The 19,837-nt window shown below is 47.9% G+C and overlaps 1 protein-coding gene across 5 annotated transcripts in view; it reads left to right on the top strand.

Annotated features, from left to right (window-relative positions):
* SIL1 (SIL1 nucleotide exchange factor) overlaps positions 1 to 19,837 on the top strand; it is a 101,633-nt gene that overhangs the window by 43,503 nt on the left and 38,293 nt on the right. For all 5 annotated transcript variants that reach the window (XR_004841293.1, XM_035889220.1, XM_035889224.1 and 2 more), the window contains exons 5-8: positions 10,007 to 10,127; positions 11,398 to 11,494; positions 14,459 to 14,650; positions 19,408 to 19,529. Coding sequence is in view for 4 of the 5 variants with exons in the window: in XM_035889220.1 (XP_035745113.1) it covers positions 10,007 to 10,127; positions 11,398 to 11,494; positions 14,459 to 14,650; positions 19,408 to 19,529 (532 nt within the window). In the remaining variant the exon portion in view is untranslated. The remainder of the gene's footprint in view (positions 1 to 10,006; positions 10,128 to 11,397; positions 11,495 to 14,458; positions 14,651 to 19,407; positions 19,530 to 19,837) is intronic.

Here is a 19,837-nt window from a genome sequence, read left to right as displayed (position 1 = left end):
AACTACTTTCTTTCTTAGTGATCTATCCACAATATAAAACAAGTCCTTAGCGTCTATCTTAAATACTGCAGTGCTGACAAGTTCTCTTGACAAAAATTAGGCTAATGTTCCCTACGACTGCATTAGCTATAGAGGCTTTAAATTGGAGCTTAGGAAAGCACTATACCAACACTCTCTCCAAGGCATCTTCTTATTCCAGCTCTTATTATTCAAATCCGTTCTCACTATAGCTTGGCAGCGTAGCTGGCAGACGAGTTTATCCAGTCAGGACCGGGCCCCTCCCAGCTCTGAACCGCAGGGAAATGTTGTCCAACCGTCTGCAGACCTGGGCTCTCTTGGCTCTGGGGGATGCTCTAGGCTCGGGGAAGCGTTGGTGCCGGGATGTTCCTGCGACCGCTGGTGTGAAAGCGTGAGATGAGCCAGCTGACACGCATCGAGCAGAGATGCAATCCGAGTCAATAAGCTGTGTGCCTTGCCAGCAGTACAGCGTGTCCCGAAACGCGCCTGGTGATAGCTGGAGAAGGGAGTTTGGATTTCCTCTGCTGAACGTGTCTATCTTTTCAGCTTCAGCCTTGATTAAGTTATAAACACAGATGCTGAGGACAGGAACAGAGATCGCTGAGACCTGGTCATGAAGACCCCTTCTCGAGCTTCCCAGCCTTCCCCTTGAAAAATAGTTTCTTTTTTTGCCCCTTTTTCCTCCTGTAGCACAATCTTAGCTCCTCATTACCAACTGCAGATTAACCATTGCCAGCTTAAACCTTCTGGTTCTCACCCTGGTCCTGACAGATTATGCCTCCCTAGAGAGCAGTGGTGTCCTTCCCGTGCCTCCGCATTGCTGGGTTCTTCCAGGGTGGTTTTCTCTGCCCTTACGTTCACCTGTGGTGGCCATCTCAGTGGTCACTGGAGAGAGGGAGAGAGGTGCTCGAGGGTGACTGATGTGGAAGGCAGCTGTGGTTGATGATGTTCTGGAGGTGCTAATCTCTGTCATAGTAAAGCAGCCAGTGGTGCCTGGTTCAAAACTGTATTAGATGCCTAAAATTTGGCAGAATAAATATCATCCTCATTTTGTTTTGTCATGTTCTTGATTCTCCTGGTCACCCCCCTCACGTCTCTGCCCACGTTCTGCATTGATCTTCTCTGAACATAGATAAGCCTTCAGCAGCCCAGATGGGCTTTCCACTATTACAGGCTACACCTGTGGGATGAAAATTATTTAATAGGTTGCCGTGACATTATGAAGTAGTTTAGACTTGGGGATAAATAACTTAGTGAGCCGGGGAGGGATTAAAACTGGCTTTTGTAAATAATGTTTCTCTCAGATGTTGACTTGGTGACGCAGTGATTCAAAGGTCCCTGCAGTGTCCAGCAGCCCAGTATGCTGTTTGGTAGCTGAAGTAATCGGGGTGTGGCTGGACACCTTCGATCTCCACTTTTCTTTTGCTGCCTAGACCTTTGTGGGATTCAACTCTCTAAACTGCTACAGCCCACAGAATTGAGCCCAATATCAGAAGAGAAAATAAATTAAGTTTTTTGTACTGAATCACTAAGCACATGCATCATGCTGTAACCGAGGGTGCGTGGTAATGCATAAGAAATGACTGGCTCGGAGCTGGAGATAAGGGTTTGCTTATACAGTGAAAACATGTTGGTTTGCCAATTTTACAAAAGGGCAACCCTTCCTCTTCCTTCTGTGCTATTAGTTTTTTCCTGGTGTATTTTCTGCTGTTGCAGTGCAAGTGAGAGAGAAGCCTTTGCGGAGAGGGAGGTGGAAGGGCAGAAGCGGTTGTTGCGAGGAGCTCTTTTGCCATGTGAGGCTTTTCTATATTGGCAGCAGCAGAAGATGTATCAACAGATGCTACAGCATCGACTCCCGTCAGAGAGGCACCGTATGTCCTCTCCCGAGCCCTCCCATCGCTCCTTCCCTAAGAGCCGTCCTCCCCGGGCACCTCGCTAGCATCCGCCTTCGCTTCCGTTGCTTACTGTCTCAGAGCATCCCGGAAAGCGGCAGACACCTCACGGGGAGGTACGTGCTCCGCCCTGCGTGACAGCCAGCTCTCTTGTCCTCGCTGTTACCTTGCCATGAGAGGGTTGAGGTTTGATGGGTTTTTAGGTGGGCGGCTGGCTCGGCTCTGTGCATGCCCCTGCACGAGGCTGGGCTACAAGCAGAATAATCTTTCTGGCCGCTGGCGATGGTGGGCGTGAGTTAAACGGACCCTGCTCTGACAGCATCAACCAGGGTCTGTCGCCCGTCACCACCAGGTTTGCCTGCCTCTCCCTCCCCTTCTGCTCTCCTGGAGGCGAAGCCAAGTGCAGGCAGCGGGTGGATTTGGCAAGAGGCGTTAGGAGCCAGAGCCCGGTGCTCGCAGGGTGCTGCTGGTTTTGAATAACCGGGCTCATGGTCCCCGTCGCTTGCTGATGAATTGGGAGAACGTGAATACCAGCACCGTGGGAGAGCGCTCCAACCGAGTGTCCAAATTTAACTGATGCTTTTGCATGTCTAACCAAGTATTACTTACTGGAAAGCCCCTTCCTTGCGACGCTTTGTTCTCTGCTAGCTGCGGATTGAATTGTGGAAGGAGGGATTTGATTCTGGCATCACTTAAAAAATGTTTTCATTATATCTGCCTAGGGGAAACAAATTACAGAGAAGACCTCTCAGCACTAGGACAAAAGAGTGGCTCTGAAACCCTTTTCAGATAAACAAATGTTTGAACTGTAGGCCTGATGGATGGTGTTTAAAGACATGGTCATTACTGCAGCAAGCGAGCAGTTGGCATCAAAAATCACAGGATGCAAGAAAGAAAGTTCTCCCAAGGCTTACTGTGGACACATATCTCCCTGTAATCCTGATTGTTCGGAGCCCTGAGCACCCTGAAACCCACACAGTGGTTTCTGTGGCATTAGGCATGGGCAAACAGCAGCCCAGCAAGCACGGCTAAATAGCTTCTCTCTCTCAAGAACTGGAATGGAAATGGCCCTTTCTCTGTGCTCTGTTTGAGTCGGGTTCAAGTCCCAAGGAAAGCAGTGCTGCTTCTTTGAGACACCTAAGGACCCCGGGCGAGAGCAGAGATGGGAGCGCTTTGTGTTGGGATGTATCGGTGCAGCGATTTTTGGGTTTTTCCGGGGGTGGCTTTGCTGCCAGCAGCAGCGCTGGGTGTTGAACTGGGAACAGATTCACCCTCAGCGAGCTTGAAAGTGTTTCTGATGTCCTTGCTTTGCTGCATCGTAGAGCAAAATCGGTGTTGGAGATGATGTTGTATTTAGACATCACCATTTTGACAGGTTGGATTGCAGGATATTTATTAGCATAGCTTGGAGTATTATATAAAAGATTTGTCAGATAAACTAACCAACTGAAGCTGGTCTTACGTGACACATCCTTGATTTTGTTGAGGGTTTTTTAACTGTTCATTCAGTCTCTCAACAATCCATCGCATTCAGGCATTTCTGGAAGACGCTGGTGTGAGTTGCTGCTGGGAGCTAAATATCTGTGGCTTGGAGATCAGGCTTTTCCTGCTCAGTATTTGTCTGCGTGCTCTGGGAGGCAGAAGAAAACAGCAGTTTGAATTGTTTGCTCGTGCTGTAAGGACAAAACTCCTCTCTCATGGTTTCACCCGTAATCCCAGGAAGGGAAGGACATCTCTTTATCCTTGTCAGCCCTCTGCACAGCTGGATCTTTGTCCGTATCGAGGTGCAATGATAAGACAAAATAACAGTGATAAAACCAGCCTGACACCACCAGGCCTTTTCATTTGCAGGCGGAGGCAGCACGGCTGCCTTCAGCCCTGGGGCAGGCAGCTGTGGGAGAAGTGGCACGATGGGAATGGCCACGGTGGGTCACGGCAGGGGTTCATCCCCCCCCCCGTCCCCTACAGAAGCCGCAAGCATGTGCTTAAGGAACAGTTCACGAACATGGCAAACATACGGTGATTATAAAAGGGTTTTCTCTATAATTAGCTACAGCAGGTAATTAGAGCCCTTGCTGTCGCTGATGGCGCAGACCTGAGAAATCTGGGAAAGAAACAAACTCAGGAGCGCCGGGCAGCGGCCAGGACAGTGCTCCTCCAAGGATGTGCTGCGCTCAACAGGCAGCTGTGGTTTTCCCAGCAGAATTACAGAACTAACGGAAATGAGATGCAGATGAAGTGGCTTTGTAAAGCGTTTCATCCAGCCTTGTAGGAGTTTCTACTTGAAATGTGGACGCGGGTGTCTGAGCTGTCTCACTGCCTGTGCTGCGGGCGAAGTATGGTGGGAAATGCCGGGGGGTGCTGGGGTGGCTTCTGGGGGGAGCTTCCAGGCCTGATGCTGTTAAACCTCCCCGCTAGCTATCTGGAATGAGTGCCAGAAAGCGAACTAATACAAAAGGCTGCAGATGAGTGAAAAAGGGGCAGGAAGTAGCAAAATGAGATTCAGCTCTGGGCTTCCTCTTCCCATCAGTAATCCATCTCTTCTTGACCTGTGCCTTCTACACATCTTCCCTTCCTTTTGTATGTAAAAATGTTCTGTTTTGAAATAACAAGCAATCCAAGGAGTGGGATGACTCACCCTTATAGGAAAAAAAAGGAAAAAAGAAGCCAGGCTTTGCCGCTTCCTTGCTCAGCAGCGCTAACTGGAGAGCCCGGAGTCAGAGCACGCACGGAGCCCCATCAGACTGGGGCTGGTTCATCTGTTTTCCTCTGAGCCCAGCGCTCAGCGTGAGAAACGGGCAGCATCTTCGTGCAGCCAGAGCACCGTGCTCGTGTGAAATCCCCTCCTCTCCCCAGGCAGAGCCCGCGGCAGGAGCAGGCAGCCTGGGCAAGTGCCAGGGCAGTTGTGTCCCCCCATGCGTGACCAGCACGTGATGCCCCAGCTTCTCCCCTTTGCCCACCCCTGACACTGGTGGCTCCTGGAGCCGGGGGTGCCAGCGATGCAGCAGAGGGGAGCTCTGCTGCTTCCTGGGATTTGTCTCCTTGTGGGTTTTTTTAATCATTATTTTATTAAAGGGGTAGGTACGGTGCCATCAGATAACTTTCTGTGAATGCTCTGTCAGTTTTGCGCAGCCTTATTATTTTTAATATTGCAGCACTGCCAGTTTGTTTTGCTGGGAACGCTCACGTATTGCTTTGTGGATTCTTTTGTTGCCTGTATTAGAAAGAAAGTCCCTTTCCCCTCACTCCCCTGTGCCGAGAGAAACAGAGAGTAAAGAAAGGTAGATGCTAGCTGATGCTTGCTCAGATACCAAGGTGATTTCTGAGAACTGCAGAGCCAGTTACTGACTCATAACTGGGGTTTGTTTTCACACCATTAATAGCTTAATTTTATTTTTGCAGTGGCAAACGAGAACACTCACTTGGGGAGGAACCAGGGGATCTGCCTCAGCGAGCTGGATCACCCTTTTTTCTGCTTGCAGAAGTCTTCCCAGGGGAACACTTCCCTGCCGTAGGGGATGAAGTAGTGCCAGAATTTGTTCCTGAAGGGGGAGAGTCTCATCATCTTCTCGGGCTTCTCTTGCTGGGCAGGTTGATGGGTGGCAGCTTGGAGGTCCAAGGGGTGGGTAAGGGATGGGGAGGCCGCTGCCAGGAGCATAGTGAGTTATTGCACGATCTCGGAATGAGATTTGCGTGTCTATGTATGATGTAAAACTTCCCCGGTTATCTTTAATGCCTGCCTGTTGCAGTGTAGCAAGTTGGAGCTCAGCCTTGTCCCTGTGCAGATGCAAACCCACTTGTGGCCATCACTAAATGGAGTAATGTACTGGAAAGGAGCTGGGCAGGATGTGACCTTTCTCATTTTGTGAGGAAACACAGCTGGTCACTTGGTCTAGAAAAGGAGAGGTGGGATTACTTGGATGTTACTACGTGTTGCATATTCAGCACGGCAGCCCTCTGCTTTTCATTATCCTGTATGTAACGTGCCTGATTCCTGTCTTAGTGGTGAGCATGGTGGAAGTGTGTTCTGTTTTCCATTTGTTTATTTATTTATTGTCTTGTTTTCAACCTCTGCGAAGCTTGATATAGGTATAGAGCTTCAGAAACGTACACATAACGGAATAACAGATAACTGTGATTTGGTTACAAGGCAATAATTTAAGTCGACAGGTTTAGCTGATAACATAAAACACAAGAGAGAAATAGGATCGGTTTATAAACGTCAGCAGAACCCCTGCGAGTGAGTTGCTGCCTTGAAGCCGACTCTGGTGCTGTTACTCCATCTAATATATTATAAGAAGAAATAAACGGATGTCTGAAAAAATCTGGCTGACCAAGATTAAAAGAATAAGGCTATAAATTAAATTCTTCCTCGGCGTCACTTTAAGCAACTTTCAGGACAGGCTGAACACATCCAAATAAGATGAATGGTAACGCCCCGGGAAGACCTCACGTTTTTAGGCTGTGGATGCTTGGATGCGTGGCAGCATCCAGGCACGGCGCAGTTTGTCCGGAGAGCGGTCATGCTCCAGCTTGTGCAGGGGAGAGCAAAGCCTGTCCTGATGCTTCTGCAGCCGCAGTGGTTGCCAATAGATAAAGGGATTAAATCAAGAACAGGAATAACATTGTCATAACAGCGCATTGCCACCGGATCAGCTTGGAAAATAAACACTGTCGCTTTGCTTTGACATTTATTCCCAATAAGTACCTTGTCAGTCGTCCAGCGGCAAGGGTTTGTTCTCCTCTGGAAGCATTTTACCTGTTGGATGCTGTCTTCTTGGCTGCGAGGTGAAGGGCTGAATGATTGAGGGGCTGGTGGGCAGCACATCCCCATCGGGGACGCTGGGTGCGCATGGCTTCCTCTTAGATCCATCAACCCAAGTTGATGCAGTATCACGTATTCAAATCATTTCAACTGTGGTTTAAAAAATCCCAAGTATGGGATAGTTTTTAAGTGCTAAAGAACACAAACTGCTTGTGGGGGAAGGATTTTGCTGGCTTCCTCCTCCGGCAGCTATAGCCTTTTCTGTGGGTTCATGGAGGGATTTTTCGCAGCTATTTCTACTCACTGAGTAGATGATTCGGAGTTGGGAAATTAATTAGAATGCAAACTCTTCTTTCCCTTTATAAGGAGTGAGGGAGTAGGACAGGATGAGAGCTAGCGGCTGTAGGATTTGGAGATCTCTGGAAAGTGAGACCATTCAGCTTCATCCAGTAACGCAGATATGCGATGCGTACCTGTTTGGATAGACATCTTTGATTTTTCTAAGGCGTCAAGGAGGAAAAAAAGGTCAGAAAATTGCTTAAATATAAACTTGTTTTTATATTTTTTAATTGAGTTTCATTTCCCAAATGTGACTTAATACAAACAATAAGTAAAAAATTAATTTCTCTAGGAAAAAAAGCTATTAAGAGTGTGATTTTGTATCAACAGCATGTGAAGCTGTGTAATTGCTTGCATATGTATCGCTCCGGTGCGTGCTCCCAGTTGTTGAATAGTATCAAATTATAGGATTCAAAGAGAATCAACTATTTTTAAGGGAAATGTCTAGAAGCTACATACTGAAACATGATTAAAATTCAGGATTTCCAGCTTGCTTGTTTAAATCTGCAATTTTAATCACATTATTCAAGGCAACCCACCCTCAAACACACTTTATGAATAATACTTCAGAATACCCCAAACTAAACAAGACTGAAGACCTCATCCTGTCTCGAACATCTGGAATGTTTGAAGTGATTACACCAATCTTTTTACTGAAAACAGAGATGTCCTTCTTGCTTTATTTAATAAAGCAGGATGTTTGTCCTGCTGTGGCATGAACCTGCGCCGCTGTGCACAGTGGCAGGGAGAAATCCCCGTAGCAATGAAAGCTGCTTAAATACATCAGGGCTGAGATTTTTGCTCTGGGGTTTGGATGGTCTCGGTCAAATCTCGTTTAGGAAAGTGCGAAGAAGCAGGAGCAGGAAAGGTTTGTGTCTTCTCTGATGGCAACCTCCTTAATTCGGTTGCGCTGGGTTTGTGAGCTCGTGCGCTCCAGGGTTCGCGTTTTCTTTTATTTATCGCTCGCTGAAAATAGAAACTGGGAGGACCGGTCACACGGGAGTCGCTCAGCCCTTCTGGAGGCTGCTCCCTTGCTTTCCCTTTTGATGTTTCTTTTAAGCAAAGCCCATCAGCCTCATTCCTCTCCCCTGGCAACCGAGTGAACTAATGTGGCCAGATGCACCGGGAGCATGACAGCCAGAATATACTGTACTCTTCTAACGGGGACATTTATTTCTGGCTGCACTTGACAATTCAGGACTTGCTTCAGCGAGTGCTGCGGTTGTAACCTGGGCTGTCCCCGTGCTTGTGACCTGGTGAGGAAAGCTGCTGGCTTTGGGAAGGGAAGGACCCAGCTCACCCCTTGCTTTCTCCCCTAAGTGGTGTTCATGCCCATGGAGGAGGAATGCATTCTCATGCATCTGTATGGTCAGCACGCAATACCATTTTATGATTTTTTTTTTTGTTTCCTTGCTGGCGGCCCCCTGCCTCGGTGTCTCCTGAAACACGGAGAAGAGATGCGGTGTCGTCCTCTTTGTGGAGATCCTACAAACTCCTTTTTGACCAGCATGTCGCAGCTGCGTTGCCTGCGAGGGGGACAGCTCTGCTGTGGCAGCAAATTCCTGCAAAGCTCACCTTTTGGAAGTGGGAAGGTGCTCCTCTGGATAGACATACAGGTTAAAGCTCTCCTGCATATCGCAAGTAAAGGAGCAGAAGGGGTGGGTCCATCGGTGGAAAGCGTGCCAAGTGTGGAGGAGGCGTATCTAGCCTGTCCTTGCATCGTTTAAGATGGGAAGATGTCAGGTCTGTCCCCTTGCATATCCAACCAACGCACCTTCCGATGGACAGGATACGGTGGAGAGAAAGAGGAGCTATCAGAAATGCACCCTGTTTTCATAGGAAATCCTGCAAAATGGATTTTCCTGTTTTTTCTAAATGTATTTATACCTACTCGATGGCTTTAGGCTTTGAAATGTTTTTGTCTGAATTGTGACAAACATCCCAGTCTTTTGTAGGAAGCACCAGGTCCTTTGATCAGTGAAATGTCTCTTTGGTCTTGAAGAGGGAGGATCAATCCAGTCGTTCTCTAGACTAGAGGATTTTGTCTTTGAGAACATGTGTTTATTGTATGAAATAATTATCCTTGTCTTTGCTTCCGTTTGGTAGGAGATGCTACCTGTCTCCTACATGCCGTGGTATTTTATCCTAGGCGTCTTTTTAGGTAAAAGGAAACAGAAGAAGGAAAGGCTGAATAGGGAAACCTCATCGAGAGAGAGGAGCGTGAGCAGCGTGTGTCTGTCTGTCCATCTGTGTGCAGCTAAGATCCCCGCATTCGTTGAGCTGCGACCCCGCTCTCCTAAGCAGCCAGATTTCTAGCATTAAAAAAAGAGAAGAAGCAACCAAATATTGCCACCCCTCCATCCCTCTGCCACAGCTGGCCATCGTGACCAAGAAAGAACTCTCTGAATTTCCCATCTTTTCTGCATTTAAAACCAAAGCTTAATGTATTCTGTGTATTTTTGTTGGCAGATAGTAGTGATCATATATTCCTTTTAATACAATATTTCCAAACCAACACAGCCTTGCCTCGGTACACTTGATATTCAGCCTACCTGGCTGTACTCAGCAGTATGCTTTGATTTCACTTTGGCAGCTGTATTTTATGCTGTCTACCCCAATCAGCAACCAATTCCCCCTCCTCCAAGTCAGCTCCTGATGTTTTAGTGCTTTCCTAGGAATTGGCCCAGGAGGGAGGAGGGAGCCAGGGCTCTGCTCTGCTCAGGGTCCCTCCCCTGCGGCACAGAGCCAGCCCAGCTACATGGGGACGTGTTTGGTGGGTCAGGGTGACATCTCTGCCGGGTTAAAACAGCGCTTGTGTCAAAGCAGCATTGCTGGAGGGGAGAGTGGTCGGTGGCAGAGAGCCCGCTCCTGTTCACCGTACAGGACGAGGCTTTTCTCTCTCTTGGGTAGGAATGTGCGTCTTCAGCTCGCCCTTCGTGTGCAAAGCTGAAATAATGCATGTGTCCTAAAATAATCTGACCTTTGTTTGTAGGTCAAGCTGTTCCTGCAGGGTCACATGTACGATTAAATCTGCAGACAGGAGATAGAGAAGCCAAGCTCCCAGATAGCGAAATTGGAAAAAGTGACACGAGGGAAGAGAGAAGAAGAAAAAGGTACAGGGATGCAAAGCATCAGGGGTGGGTGGGCTTGCAGGATTTGTGTTTTTCTTTGGAGGCCAGGTTCCGTGGTGCACTCAATTGCTGTCTCTTCCTGAGACTTAATTGCTGGTTTTAAGGGTTCAGCGGTGAAAACTGAGCCCCTGTCCCTTGCGATCCCTTCGGGATGGTGGTAGGAGTGCCCTGAGTCCGTCTGCATAGACACCTTCGTGGCTTCTCATGCCTTGTCATGGAAACTAAATTTGCAATGTGGCTTCTTTGAATGACATTTAGTCCTTGGAAACCTCTGCAGCAGTAGGTCTGAAACTACTGTCAGAGCTTAAACCATCAGAGCAGTTGTGAGGGGCTTTGTTTGTGCTGACCCAAGCCGGATAACATTGGTTTTAACTCCATGCACTCAGCAGGCTTGCAGCATTCAGTTTACACATCAGCTATTGCCGACGTTCTCCTTAGATCACACAGCTTTCCCTGTACCCACATTTTTACATTTGTTTTAAAAGTTTCACTGGTGCTGACTTTCCCCTTGGCACCCTCCTAACAAAGACAGGCTTAGTTACTATGAGGAACTTTTTTTCCTAAAGTGCGTGGAGTTTACCACTGCTTCCCTCGGCCCCTCACCCCCATTACTCTTGTTCAGAGCATGGAGAAGCTCTTTAGTTTCCCGATGTCCCAAAAGTAGGCTTTCCTTTTTTCTGTGCAAGAGTATTTACGGCCCAGATAAGTTCCCTGAACCAATGAGATTGACATAAAGAGCAACACAATGTGGTTTTAGGCATTTCTGTGTAATTTCTGCTTGGACTTACCCTTGCCCTAACTTTGTGTATGACGATCATTGGCACTTCAAGCTGTAGGTCTTCGTGTTAAAGCTTGCAAGTCCTTAGCAATGATCTGGTGGCACAGTGGTGCTTTTTTGGTTTTTCTCTGAAACATTTCCTGCCTTTCTGTATTGCTACGTGGCATTCAGAGGCATAAATTAATCAGCTATTTTTATTGTGTTAGGGCTTGAGATTTTGTGTTGGCATGCAGATTACAGAGCCTTTTTTGATTGTCAGGGTGAGGTGTCTGCAAACCACACACAAAATATAGTGCTTGGACTAATCTTTTCTTGAGTGTGGAGGTTTTTTCTAGTGTTTGAAGTGGGATGCATGGAAATCTAGCACTCTTCGCTCCTTTCTTCGTGACGTTATCCATTGCTAGTATATCACAATGAAAATATTACAGGTATAGTTGTTCACTCATAAAAAGTTTTCCTTTGTTTCCTCCCAAGGCTGGGCAAGGTGGACGTTGACTCAAATTCATTCACATCCCAGGAGCTCAAAAAAGCGTTGGCTAAAATGAAGGAAAGTGAGAAGGCAGAAAGAAAGGTGAGTTCCTTGCTTCTAAAGCAATGCACACTACATGGATGTGAACGCCCTGCATTGCCTGTCTCAGAAATATGACAGTTAAAAGTAATTGCTTGGGAAAATACTATAGAGACTAATCTTCTGGTGAATATGCCCTAAAATACCTTTGCTAGCCTGTTAGTGATACAGTTCCTTGGGAAACTCTCACCCCTTTTTGTACTGATCCTGGGTTTTCTGTAAAAATAGGCAACTTTTGTTCAGGTCCATTTTATTCACTTCAAACTTAAAGGCCTTGTGTTGCGAGCTGCTTGTAAGTATATTCTCACAGTTCAGGGTGTTTCTTGGTAATAATACCCTGTGGGCTGTCGAGCGGGAGGGGGGCTGCAGTGGTGCAGTGGGCTGAGATCAGCAGTTTAGTGGCATATCGGCCATCAGATGCTGCTGCTTTCTGGTCTTTACTCACGTGAGTGGGTTCTCAACTTGCAAACTAGACAGACAGCGTCCACATAACCAGCCTCGTGAGCCGTCCAGACACCAGGTTTCTTACTGCCATTCTTGGTGCACCAAAGCTAAAGTGAAGCTACGGGATCTTTCCTGAACCCAAAGCAGGCACGTTCAGTAAGCTCTGTGGTGTGATGCTGCTCCCCTAAATTCTCTGATACCAATTGGATTAGACCTGAATTACTAATGCAAAAAACTAACTCGCAAACGTTTGTGTGAACCCATGGGCTGATTTCCTTTCCATTGTTTGGATATATTTTTATCCATTGTTTTGATTTATTTGTTCGACTGCCGCTTGGTTCACAAAAATGCCTGCAGACCCCCAAAGTGGACTGGATTGCAGCGTGATGGTATTTGTAAAGGAAGTTACTTTGCTGTTCGCTGTCCTCTTTTTAGTGTGAGGAAGTACAAAAAGTGTTGTGTGGCTGGGGCACTTCTGTTCTGGATTTGGTGATGGTGACAAGCCACCGAACATAGCATCTCCTGCCACTGACACAGCTGGATCCGGGAGTGATCTCGTGATTTAAATTTCCAGTCTTATGCCCTGGGTAGTAAAAACCAAATGGCTGTGGTGAAGCATAGCCTGAAGTTTCCTTATATAAACTGTAAATTTCCCATATAGTTACAAATAGCCCACAATCCAAAGTAAAATAGAACCTAAGTGTCGCTTTCAGCCCCCTCCAGGCTTGGAGCTGGTCCCCAGCCACTGGCATGACACTGGTGGGGTGATATGCAGTGACGCATTGGGTGGATCACGGCCTTTTCCCCCTCTTGCACCCAACACCATTTTATTGGGCCCCAGCTCCTCCTGCTGCCTTGACATTGTCTCAGTTGAGGGAAAACTGAGGTAGGAGTCAAAGCTCTAATTCTTGGAGTTGCAGAAAGTCTTTTTTTTCTCCCAGCTGGCACCAGGGCATTATTTAGTTTTCTGAAAGATTATTTATGTAGCAGCCAGCATTACTGATAGCAGGACTTCTTGAAATGAGTGTCATTTAAATGCAAAAATTAGTGATCCTCTATTATGTGAAAATAAGCCATATTTTTAAAAACCCTGTTAGAACAGCTATTGTCCCAGCAACGGGACTAAAACCAGCTACATCTAATGGACCTAAAGTACTCCATTTAAAATCGCTCCTGCAGGGAGCAAATTCATCCTTGAAGTAACTGTGTCAAAGTAAATTGAGTTACACCAGGCGTGTTCCTGTCTATGCTCCTGCGAAAGCAATTCTGTGAGGTTGGGGTGGGGATGGCGTTCTGTTACCGCGTGGTACCTGTAGTAATTAGGCCAGTAGTCATTAGTGCCGATTGTACGGCCGCCTTTGTGGTTACGGGTGTTTTCTTCCATCCCTTTTTTTTTTTTTTTTTTTTTTCTTTTTTTTTTTTTCTTTTTCTTCTCTGATGGCTCGAGCCTTCAGCTCCTGTGCACACGTTGGGGAGCAGGGCAGTGCTTGCTGGGGGGGAGCACTGCGTGTGCAGACCCTCTAGTTGGGGGTCACTCCTGTATAAAAGCATGGTTTGGTATTTGTGGCAGAATCGCTTTCAAAAGGGGCTTTCTTGTTTTCTCCTGCTCTTGGGGCAGCCCATTTCAGTCTGGCCTCTCCGCTTCCTCTGTCCCCTGCAGCAGCAGGCTCTATCCCCACCTGCCCCAGTGTCACCAGTGCTGATGCTGGAGAATTGGTCCCTGTTGGCTCTGGGGCTCTCTCAGATCTCTGGCAGAGCCTTTTCCTTCCCACTGCACGCCTTTCCACAGCTCTCTTGGTTCATCGCAGCCCTTGGACTGCTGTTCGTACAAGGGAGTCGAGGCGCGCTGCAGGACGAGCTATCTCCCGGCCAAGCGCCGTGGCACAGCACTTCAGCTGCCCCATCTTGCAGCCGGTCCTTGCTTTCTGACAGCTTCTGGCCCCAACAGCAAGTGCATACGTTTCCCTGAGAAATAAAGCCATCCTGAAACATGTTAAGTGATTGGGATGACGTAAGTGTCCTCATATGAGTCCAAGGAGATCTCCTTGGTGTCACTGGGCAGTTCAGGCTGGATGGCACCTCTGGAGGTCTCCAGCCCCATCTCTGAGCAGGGTCAGCTGTGAAATCAGGGAGGTTGCTCAGGGCTTTTCGCAGTCAGGTCTTGAGAAGATCCACTTGCAGGCAAACAGAGAACAGCAGTGCCGCCTACCTCTGGGCTTTATGCTGTTTTGGAAGGTGCGTACGACATAGAAATGATGTACAAAGGCCTGGTTATGGGCTCAGCAGCTCGGGGGGTGCTTGCTGGTACCCAAGGTGGGTTATCTTACAGAAAACTGTGTTCCTGGGCTTCCCAGAAGGGGCCCTCCAACGCTGCCCCTGCATCTCTGATGCGCAGCGGTTAAATCCGTTTGCACAGACAGCCACGTTCCCATTGTAAATACGGGGCTGGGGTTTCTTTCTACACCTTTCTCGACTTTCTTTACCGCCTGCCTTCACATCTGGTTTCCTCCTCCTGCTTTCAAGGCCCACGAGGAAGAAGTGAGGAAGAAGTTCCGGCCCATAGAGCAGCTGAAGGAAGAGTTTGAAAAGCTGAACATGAAGATGGAAACAGATTATGAAATTATGGTTAAATTAATCAGCAAATTCAACAGCTCTGCATCTACGCTGGATGAAAAAGTCGCGGCACTTTATGATCTTGAATATTATGTTCACCAGGTAACAAAAATGCATTAGGAACTACCATGTAAAATCCAGGGGATACAGTGTCATAAATGTGGGTTTATTTTCCTTATCGGTATCAGGTAATACAGACTGCTTAATTATCATAATCCTGGGACAATAACAGACAGCAGAGGGCTACTGCAGGCTTATTTTATATCCAAGTTTGAATAAATCATCGCTTGTACCAGTAGTGAGCAGTTTCCTAGGGGTTAGTGTTGCCTGATTTGTTGTCTGTTCTCAGGCTTTTTTTCCTTGCCCTCTCTTTTTTTCTTCTTTTATATGCTAAATGTTATGAAATGGGGTTTTATCTGCCATTTTTGGGTAAGTATAGTGATGGCAGCTAAAAAAGATAATTATTTCCTCACTTCTTCCACCGAAAGCATCTGTGGTTGCAGGTAGGTCCTCTTGCACCAGTTCACAGAGAATGTTTTCATACCAGGGAAGCCAACAGCCACCCAAACCCCTGTGTTTTGTCTTGGCACGAGTAAGAAATGGCACGTAGAGCCTCTCTCACAGCTGGGCCGGTGGCAGATATGACTGAAGAGGCTCAGGCAAATGACAAGTTGCTGAGCATCAGCTGAGCCGTGCTAATTGGCTCTGTGTGAGGTTGAGTGTGTTTCCTGAAATCTCACTTCCTTGGGTTTATGCTCACACTTTTTCCCCCTCCTCTGATCTCTCTTGCTCTGCTTTCAGTTCACACGTATTTACCTCCTGTTGGTTGCAGGCTCTGGGCACGCCGCTCTCCTCCCTTGTGCTTGGTGCTTTCCCACGCTGCCAGTGGCTTGGGTGGGTGTCTGGGCATCGAGGCTGGGTTCTGCCTCATGGGAAAGGGCTGGGATTCTCCCTCTCCAGTGACTGGGAGAGCCTGGAGCAGACTGGGAGAGTTTCCAGCGTCGCTCTCAGTGACCTTATGTTTTCAGAGGGTGAATGGGACAACTGTTGGGAGATGCCAGTGCAGGACCTTTCACTGGAATGGCACTTCTTAAAACCAAATATGGTATTTTGGGGAAAATAGCTGACGGAATGAGCTGCTGAGACATGGAGCACCAGCTAATAGGAGTGTTATTTCCAGGGCTCTTTGTCTTGAGTTTCCACACTAAATCTCTGTCATACGCATGCAGAGGCTTCCTTGCTGTTTGTTCTCCATCCTTTTGTTTCACTGACAGCATCTGTCTGACTCAGAGAATCAGTGTGAACAATGGGTGCCCGAAGAGCTTCGTATTTATACTTAGGGCTAATTCTGTCTGGTTAAAGGTGCCAGAGCATCAGGCCAGGCATGCTAAAGAGCAACCCCCAAACACCCTGGCATACTTTGGTTTCCAGCATAGCAGTCTGGACTATTCCAGCATAAAATCCTGCATGCTTGCAGCACAGGATGGGGCAAACAATTTTGAAAGGCGAGAGGAGTGGGAAAGCTGTGCCTGCTGCCTGTGCGGGGCATGGAGCATCAAAGGGAACCACATCCAGCATCAAAGGGGTCAGAAGGGGGGAAATGGCAGGGAGGCTGGCAGGGAGCACAGAGGACTCCTTTGTGCATCGATCACAACGTTGCTCTGTGCCCGCGCTGTCGGGGCAGATGGCTGGGCAGCACCTTCTCATCAGGCAGGAAGCTGATAAGAAATATGACTTGTCTCTAAGCCAGCATGGCTTTTCCTCCTCTTTCTTCTTCCAGCCAGTTGAATGCGTCCAGAGCATTATCTCTGCTTGGTACTGACTTTAACAGCACTGGCTTAATGTAATTACTGAATAGCAGCCAAATATGCTTGTGCCGCATAACCCTGGAAGGGCTGAACTTGTCAGGAGTCCTCTGCAGAGCACCACGGCTGTGCCGCTAGAGGACAGGGATCCTTGCAGGCGTGGGTTGCCCAGGGCAGCATGCGTGGGACCAGTGATGGCTCCACTGCTCCCTTTTTCCCGGCCTCCATCTGAATGGTAACATTCCATGGCTTTTGCTATTCGTTCAGCTCCCAGCTGCCGTGCTGCTGCCTCCAGGGCACAAAACACCCTGTCGAGTGGAAAATGCCATGCCCTTTCCAGGGTTTGCAAGCAAAGGATGCTCTCCATTCCATGGCGTGGTCACAGGCGTCCCCGAGTGCTGGGACATGAAGCATTGCATGTCTCCGAGCTCGCTGCGAGGGAGCGGAGGGGAAGCCGTGGCCGGTGCTGAGTCGGGGGAAAGATGCTCTCACCTGCTCTTGAAGAGTCAGCCCAAGGGCTCTGTGTTTGCTCAGCTTTTGGTTGCCAGTTCTGGTTTGCTTCTCATCAGTCAGGATTCAACTTGGCATGTTTGGGAACCCATCTTGGAGAAGGAGCAGGAAGGTTTGGCTTGCTAGGTTATCTGTAACGCATAAAAAACAAATGCAAATGTGAAGAGGCCAGAGCATAACTCATTTATAAACAGAATTCACGGTGCTTGCACAGCAGTGTGCAGAGCCAAGACCCGTTCTCATGCGTTGCAGGCTCTTTCTCTCAATTATTTACTCTCCTTATCTTCCTCTCTCCCCTCCTCTGACATGCTACACCGTTTCTCACTGCTAATTTCCTCTCCATTGCGTATGGTTGACGTGCTGATTCTTCCTTGCTCTCGTTTTCTAACATTTTCTCTCTCGCCTCCCCTCCTCGTTTTCTTTCTCCTCTGATCTGAAGCGGCTCCCTGAATAACTGCTGTCATATTTGCTCTTCTCCCATCCCTCTCCTCGCCCACCTTGCCTGTGTACTTTACTCAAGAGCTCTTTTGATCTTTGGCTTTCTTCCGTGCTGATTTCAGTGGACTGAAGCGAGGCACGAGCTGCTGCCTCACAGCATCCTCCGCTCCCCAGAGAGGTTAATACCTTCACATTGTTGGGTTTGGGAGTTTTGTTGGTTTTAAAACGGTGAGTGAGGGAAGGAGCTCTCACAACAGACTCCAGTTAAAAAAAAAAATACGTCTTCAAAATAAGCTTTGCAGCACAATTTATATTCTGCAGTTGAGGTGTCTCGCTGATGCTGGGGCTGGCCTGAAGGACTCAGGTGCTGATGAGGATACAGGGATGATTGGTTTTACCATGACTGATGCTGGATGCAAGCTTCTGCCCGTCTATGTATTCCCTCTTGAGCAGACGTCAAAGTCCGATTCCAGCGTTAAAACAGCCTCGGAGTTTTTAAAGGCTGAGCGATAAAAGCACCCACTGGTAGCTGAAATTGGGCTGCTGCACAGATTTCTTTGTAGACAAAGATGAGCCTGCAGAAAAGTAAGAGGTCTGGCAGGTCCAGCTTATTGGGACAGTTAAAAGAGTAGGATCTGAAAGGATACAAAAGCTGCTGCAAATCCTGAATCAGCCCCAGCAGACTTCCAGAGATTGGCTTTCTGGTTCTGGCTTTACAGAGGGACAGCAAGTGGTGGGTATTGTCCCGTTGGGGAGAAGAGGCGAGCTGTAGCTCCCCAGGGGCTGCTTTGACAAAGACATACCCATAGGATAGAACGAAGAATCTGCTTGGCTTTCTCTTGGGTACCTAAAATATCCAACTTATGGCCAATTTTGGTGAAGGTACGCAGCTGGGATAAATATAACACTAAGCATGAAGTCACCCTTGACTAAAAGAGCATTTAGGCTGGAGCCTGACGTACCCTGCACGCCTTGCCGTGTTTGTCCCACCCCATTGGTGGGGTTTGCTCGCTGAAGCTGGGGAGGTTGCTTTGCCCGGCTCATAATGTGGTTTTTGTGTTCCATTTCCATCCGCCAACATATGCTGTTGTCTCCCTTTCTGTCAGGGAGAAGAAATGTTGAAATTCTAAACCAGAATTTTTTGCACACGCAATTCTGAGCATCAGTCAGATTCCCTTTTAAACTGGAAAAAAAAAATCCTTGAAAACCAGCATGCATCGATTTGACTTTGGACCAAATTTTGTACTTGAAGCGCTTTGTGCTGTTCCTCTAGATTTTGTTTGCGAGCCACTCAGAGCCTTTGTCTAATTTCCTCACTGAGAACAGATGCCCGCTGCGATTTGTGCCTGGTTAGCCCCAAGTCTGGTTAAAGTCACAGATGGATGAATCCCCACGAAGGTTTAAACTTTTCCCTGCTGGCAGTTGGTCCAATATTGTCTGCTTTAGAAATATCATTGCTCAGGCTGCCCCGGGGGGAAGCTCCTGGCTGACCCTTCCAAGCAGGGACTGGCTTTTTCTTAACCCTTGTTGAGGGTACTCATGAAAAACGCCCAGAACCGCCCATGCTCCTTGCTGCGAGCAGAGGTGATGCTGCCCGTGTACTGTTGCTGCTGACAGGCTCTTAAACATCCCGAACTCCTGGTGTTACAATTAGAGCATCAATTAATTAATTGCATTTGCAAAACACACAATTCCCTGGGTTCCCAGTAATGGCCTGCTTGGGTGAGAGAGCAAAGAACTGGGGTTTTTTGACATCACCGGATTTACCGAATTTTTGACATTACCTGAATTACTGAAAATACGTGTCGAGAATAGTTTTGATAGCTAATCAAAGTATTTGAGTTTTCAGCGATGCCTTCTGCATGTGATAATAGCCACCTGTCAGTAGACTGTGCTTCTGCAACCACGACATCCACTGCTCGCAGACAATATTGTACGAAATTCGAGCCACAGTCGTTCCCTCTTGATTTTTAATTGCTTTTAAAACTCGGCGCTGGTTAGACGGGGAGGGGAGAGATGCTGTGCTTACTGAAGCGAGGTGTTCTCGACGAGTAGAGTGGGATCTGGCTGGGGGTTTTGTACTGATGGGGACCTGCTCTCTCCCAGGTGGACAATGCTAAGGACTTCCTCTCCATGGGTGGACTCCAGCTGGTGATCGATGGGCTGAACAGCACCGAGGCCGTGCTGAAGGAGCACGCTGCCTTCGTCCTGGGAGCCGCGCTGTCCAGGTGAGCTCTGTGCCACCCAGCCTGGGCGAGTGAAAACCTCGAGAGACCAGGCAGGCTCTGTGCTTCTCTTCAGCTCTCTTGATTTATTTCTAATACCATGAACGGAAAGCTTCCCTCATTCTGCAACACACCAAATTGTCTTCTCCCCTGCCCAGCCCTTTCCTTGCAGCACCACTTACCCTGGTTGGTCATCTTGTCAGTGTGTCCTTTGCCCTGCTTGTTAGACTTAGCCAGAAGTAATTTCGTGTGGAAGCTATGATTGTTTCTTGATTTCTCCAGGCTCCTTGTTTTTACAAAGTCTGAGGGGA

This window comes from Egretta garzetta, unplaced genomic scaffold, assembly GCF_000687185.1.
Source record: "Egretta garzetta isolate BGI_Z169 unplaced genomic scaffold, ASM68718v1 scaffold60, whole genome shotgun sequence".
In the NCBI taxonomy this organism is placed as follows: Eukaryota; Metazoa; Chordata; class Aves; order Pelecaniformes; family Ardeidae; genus Egretta; species Egretta garzetta.
This window is presented reverse-complemented; position numbering and strand designations above follow the sequence as displayed.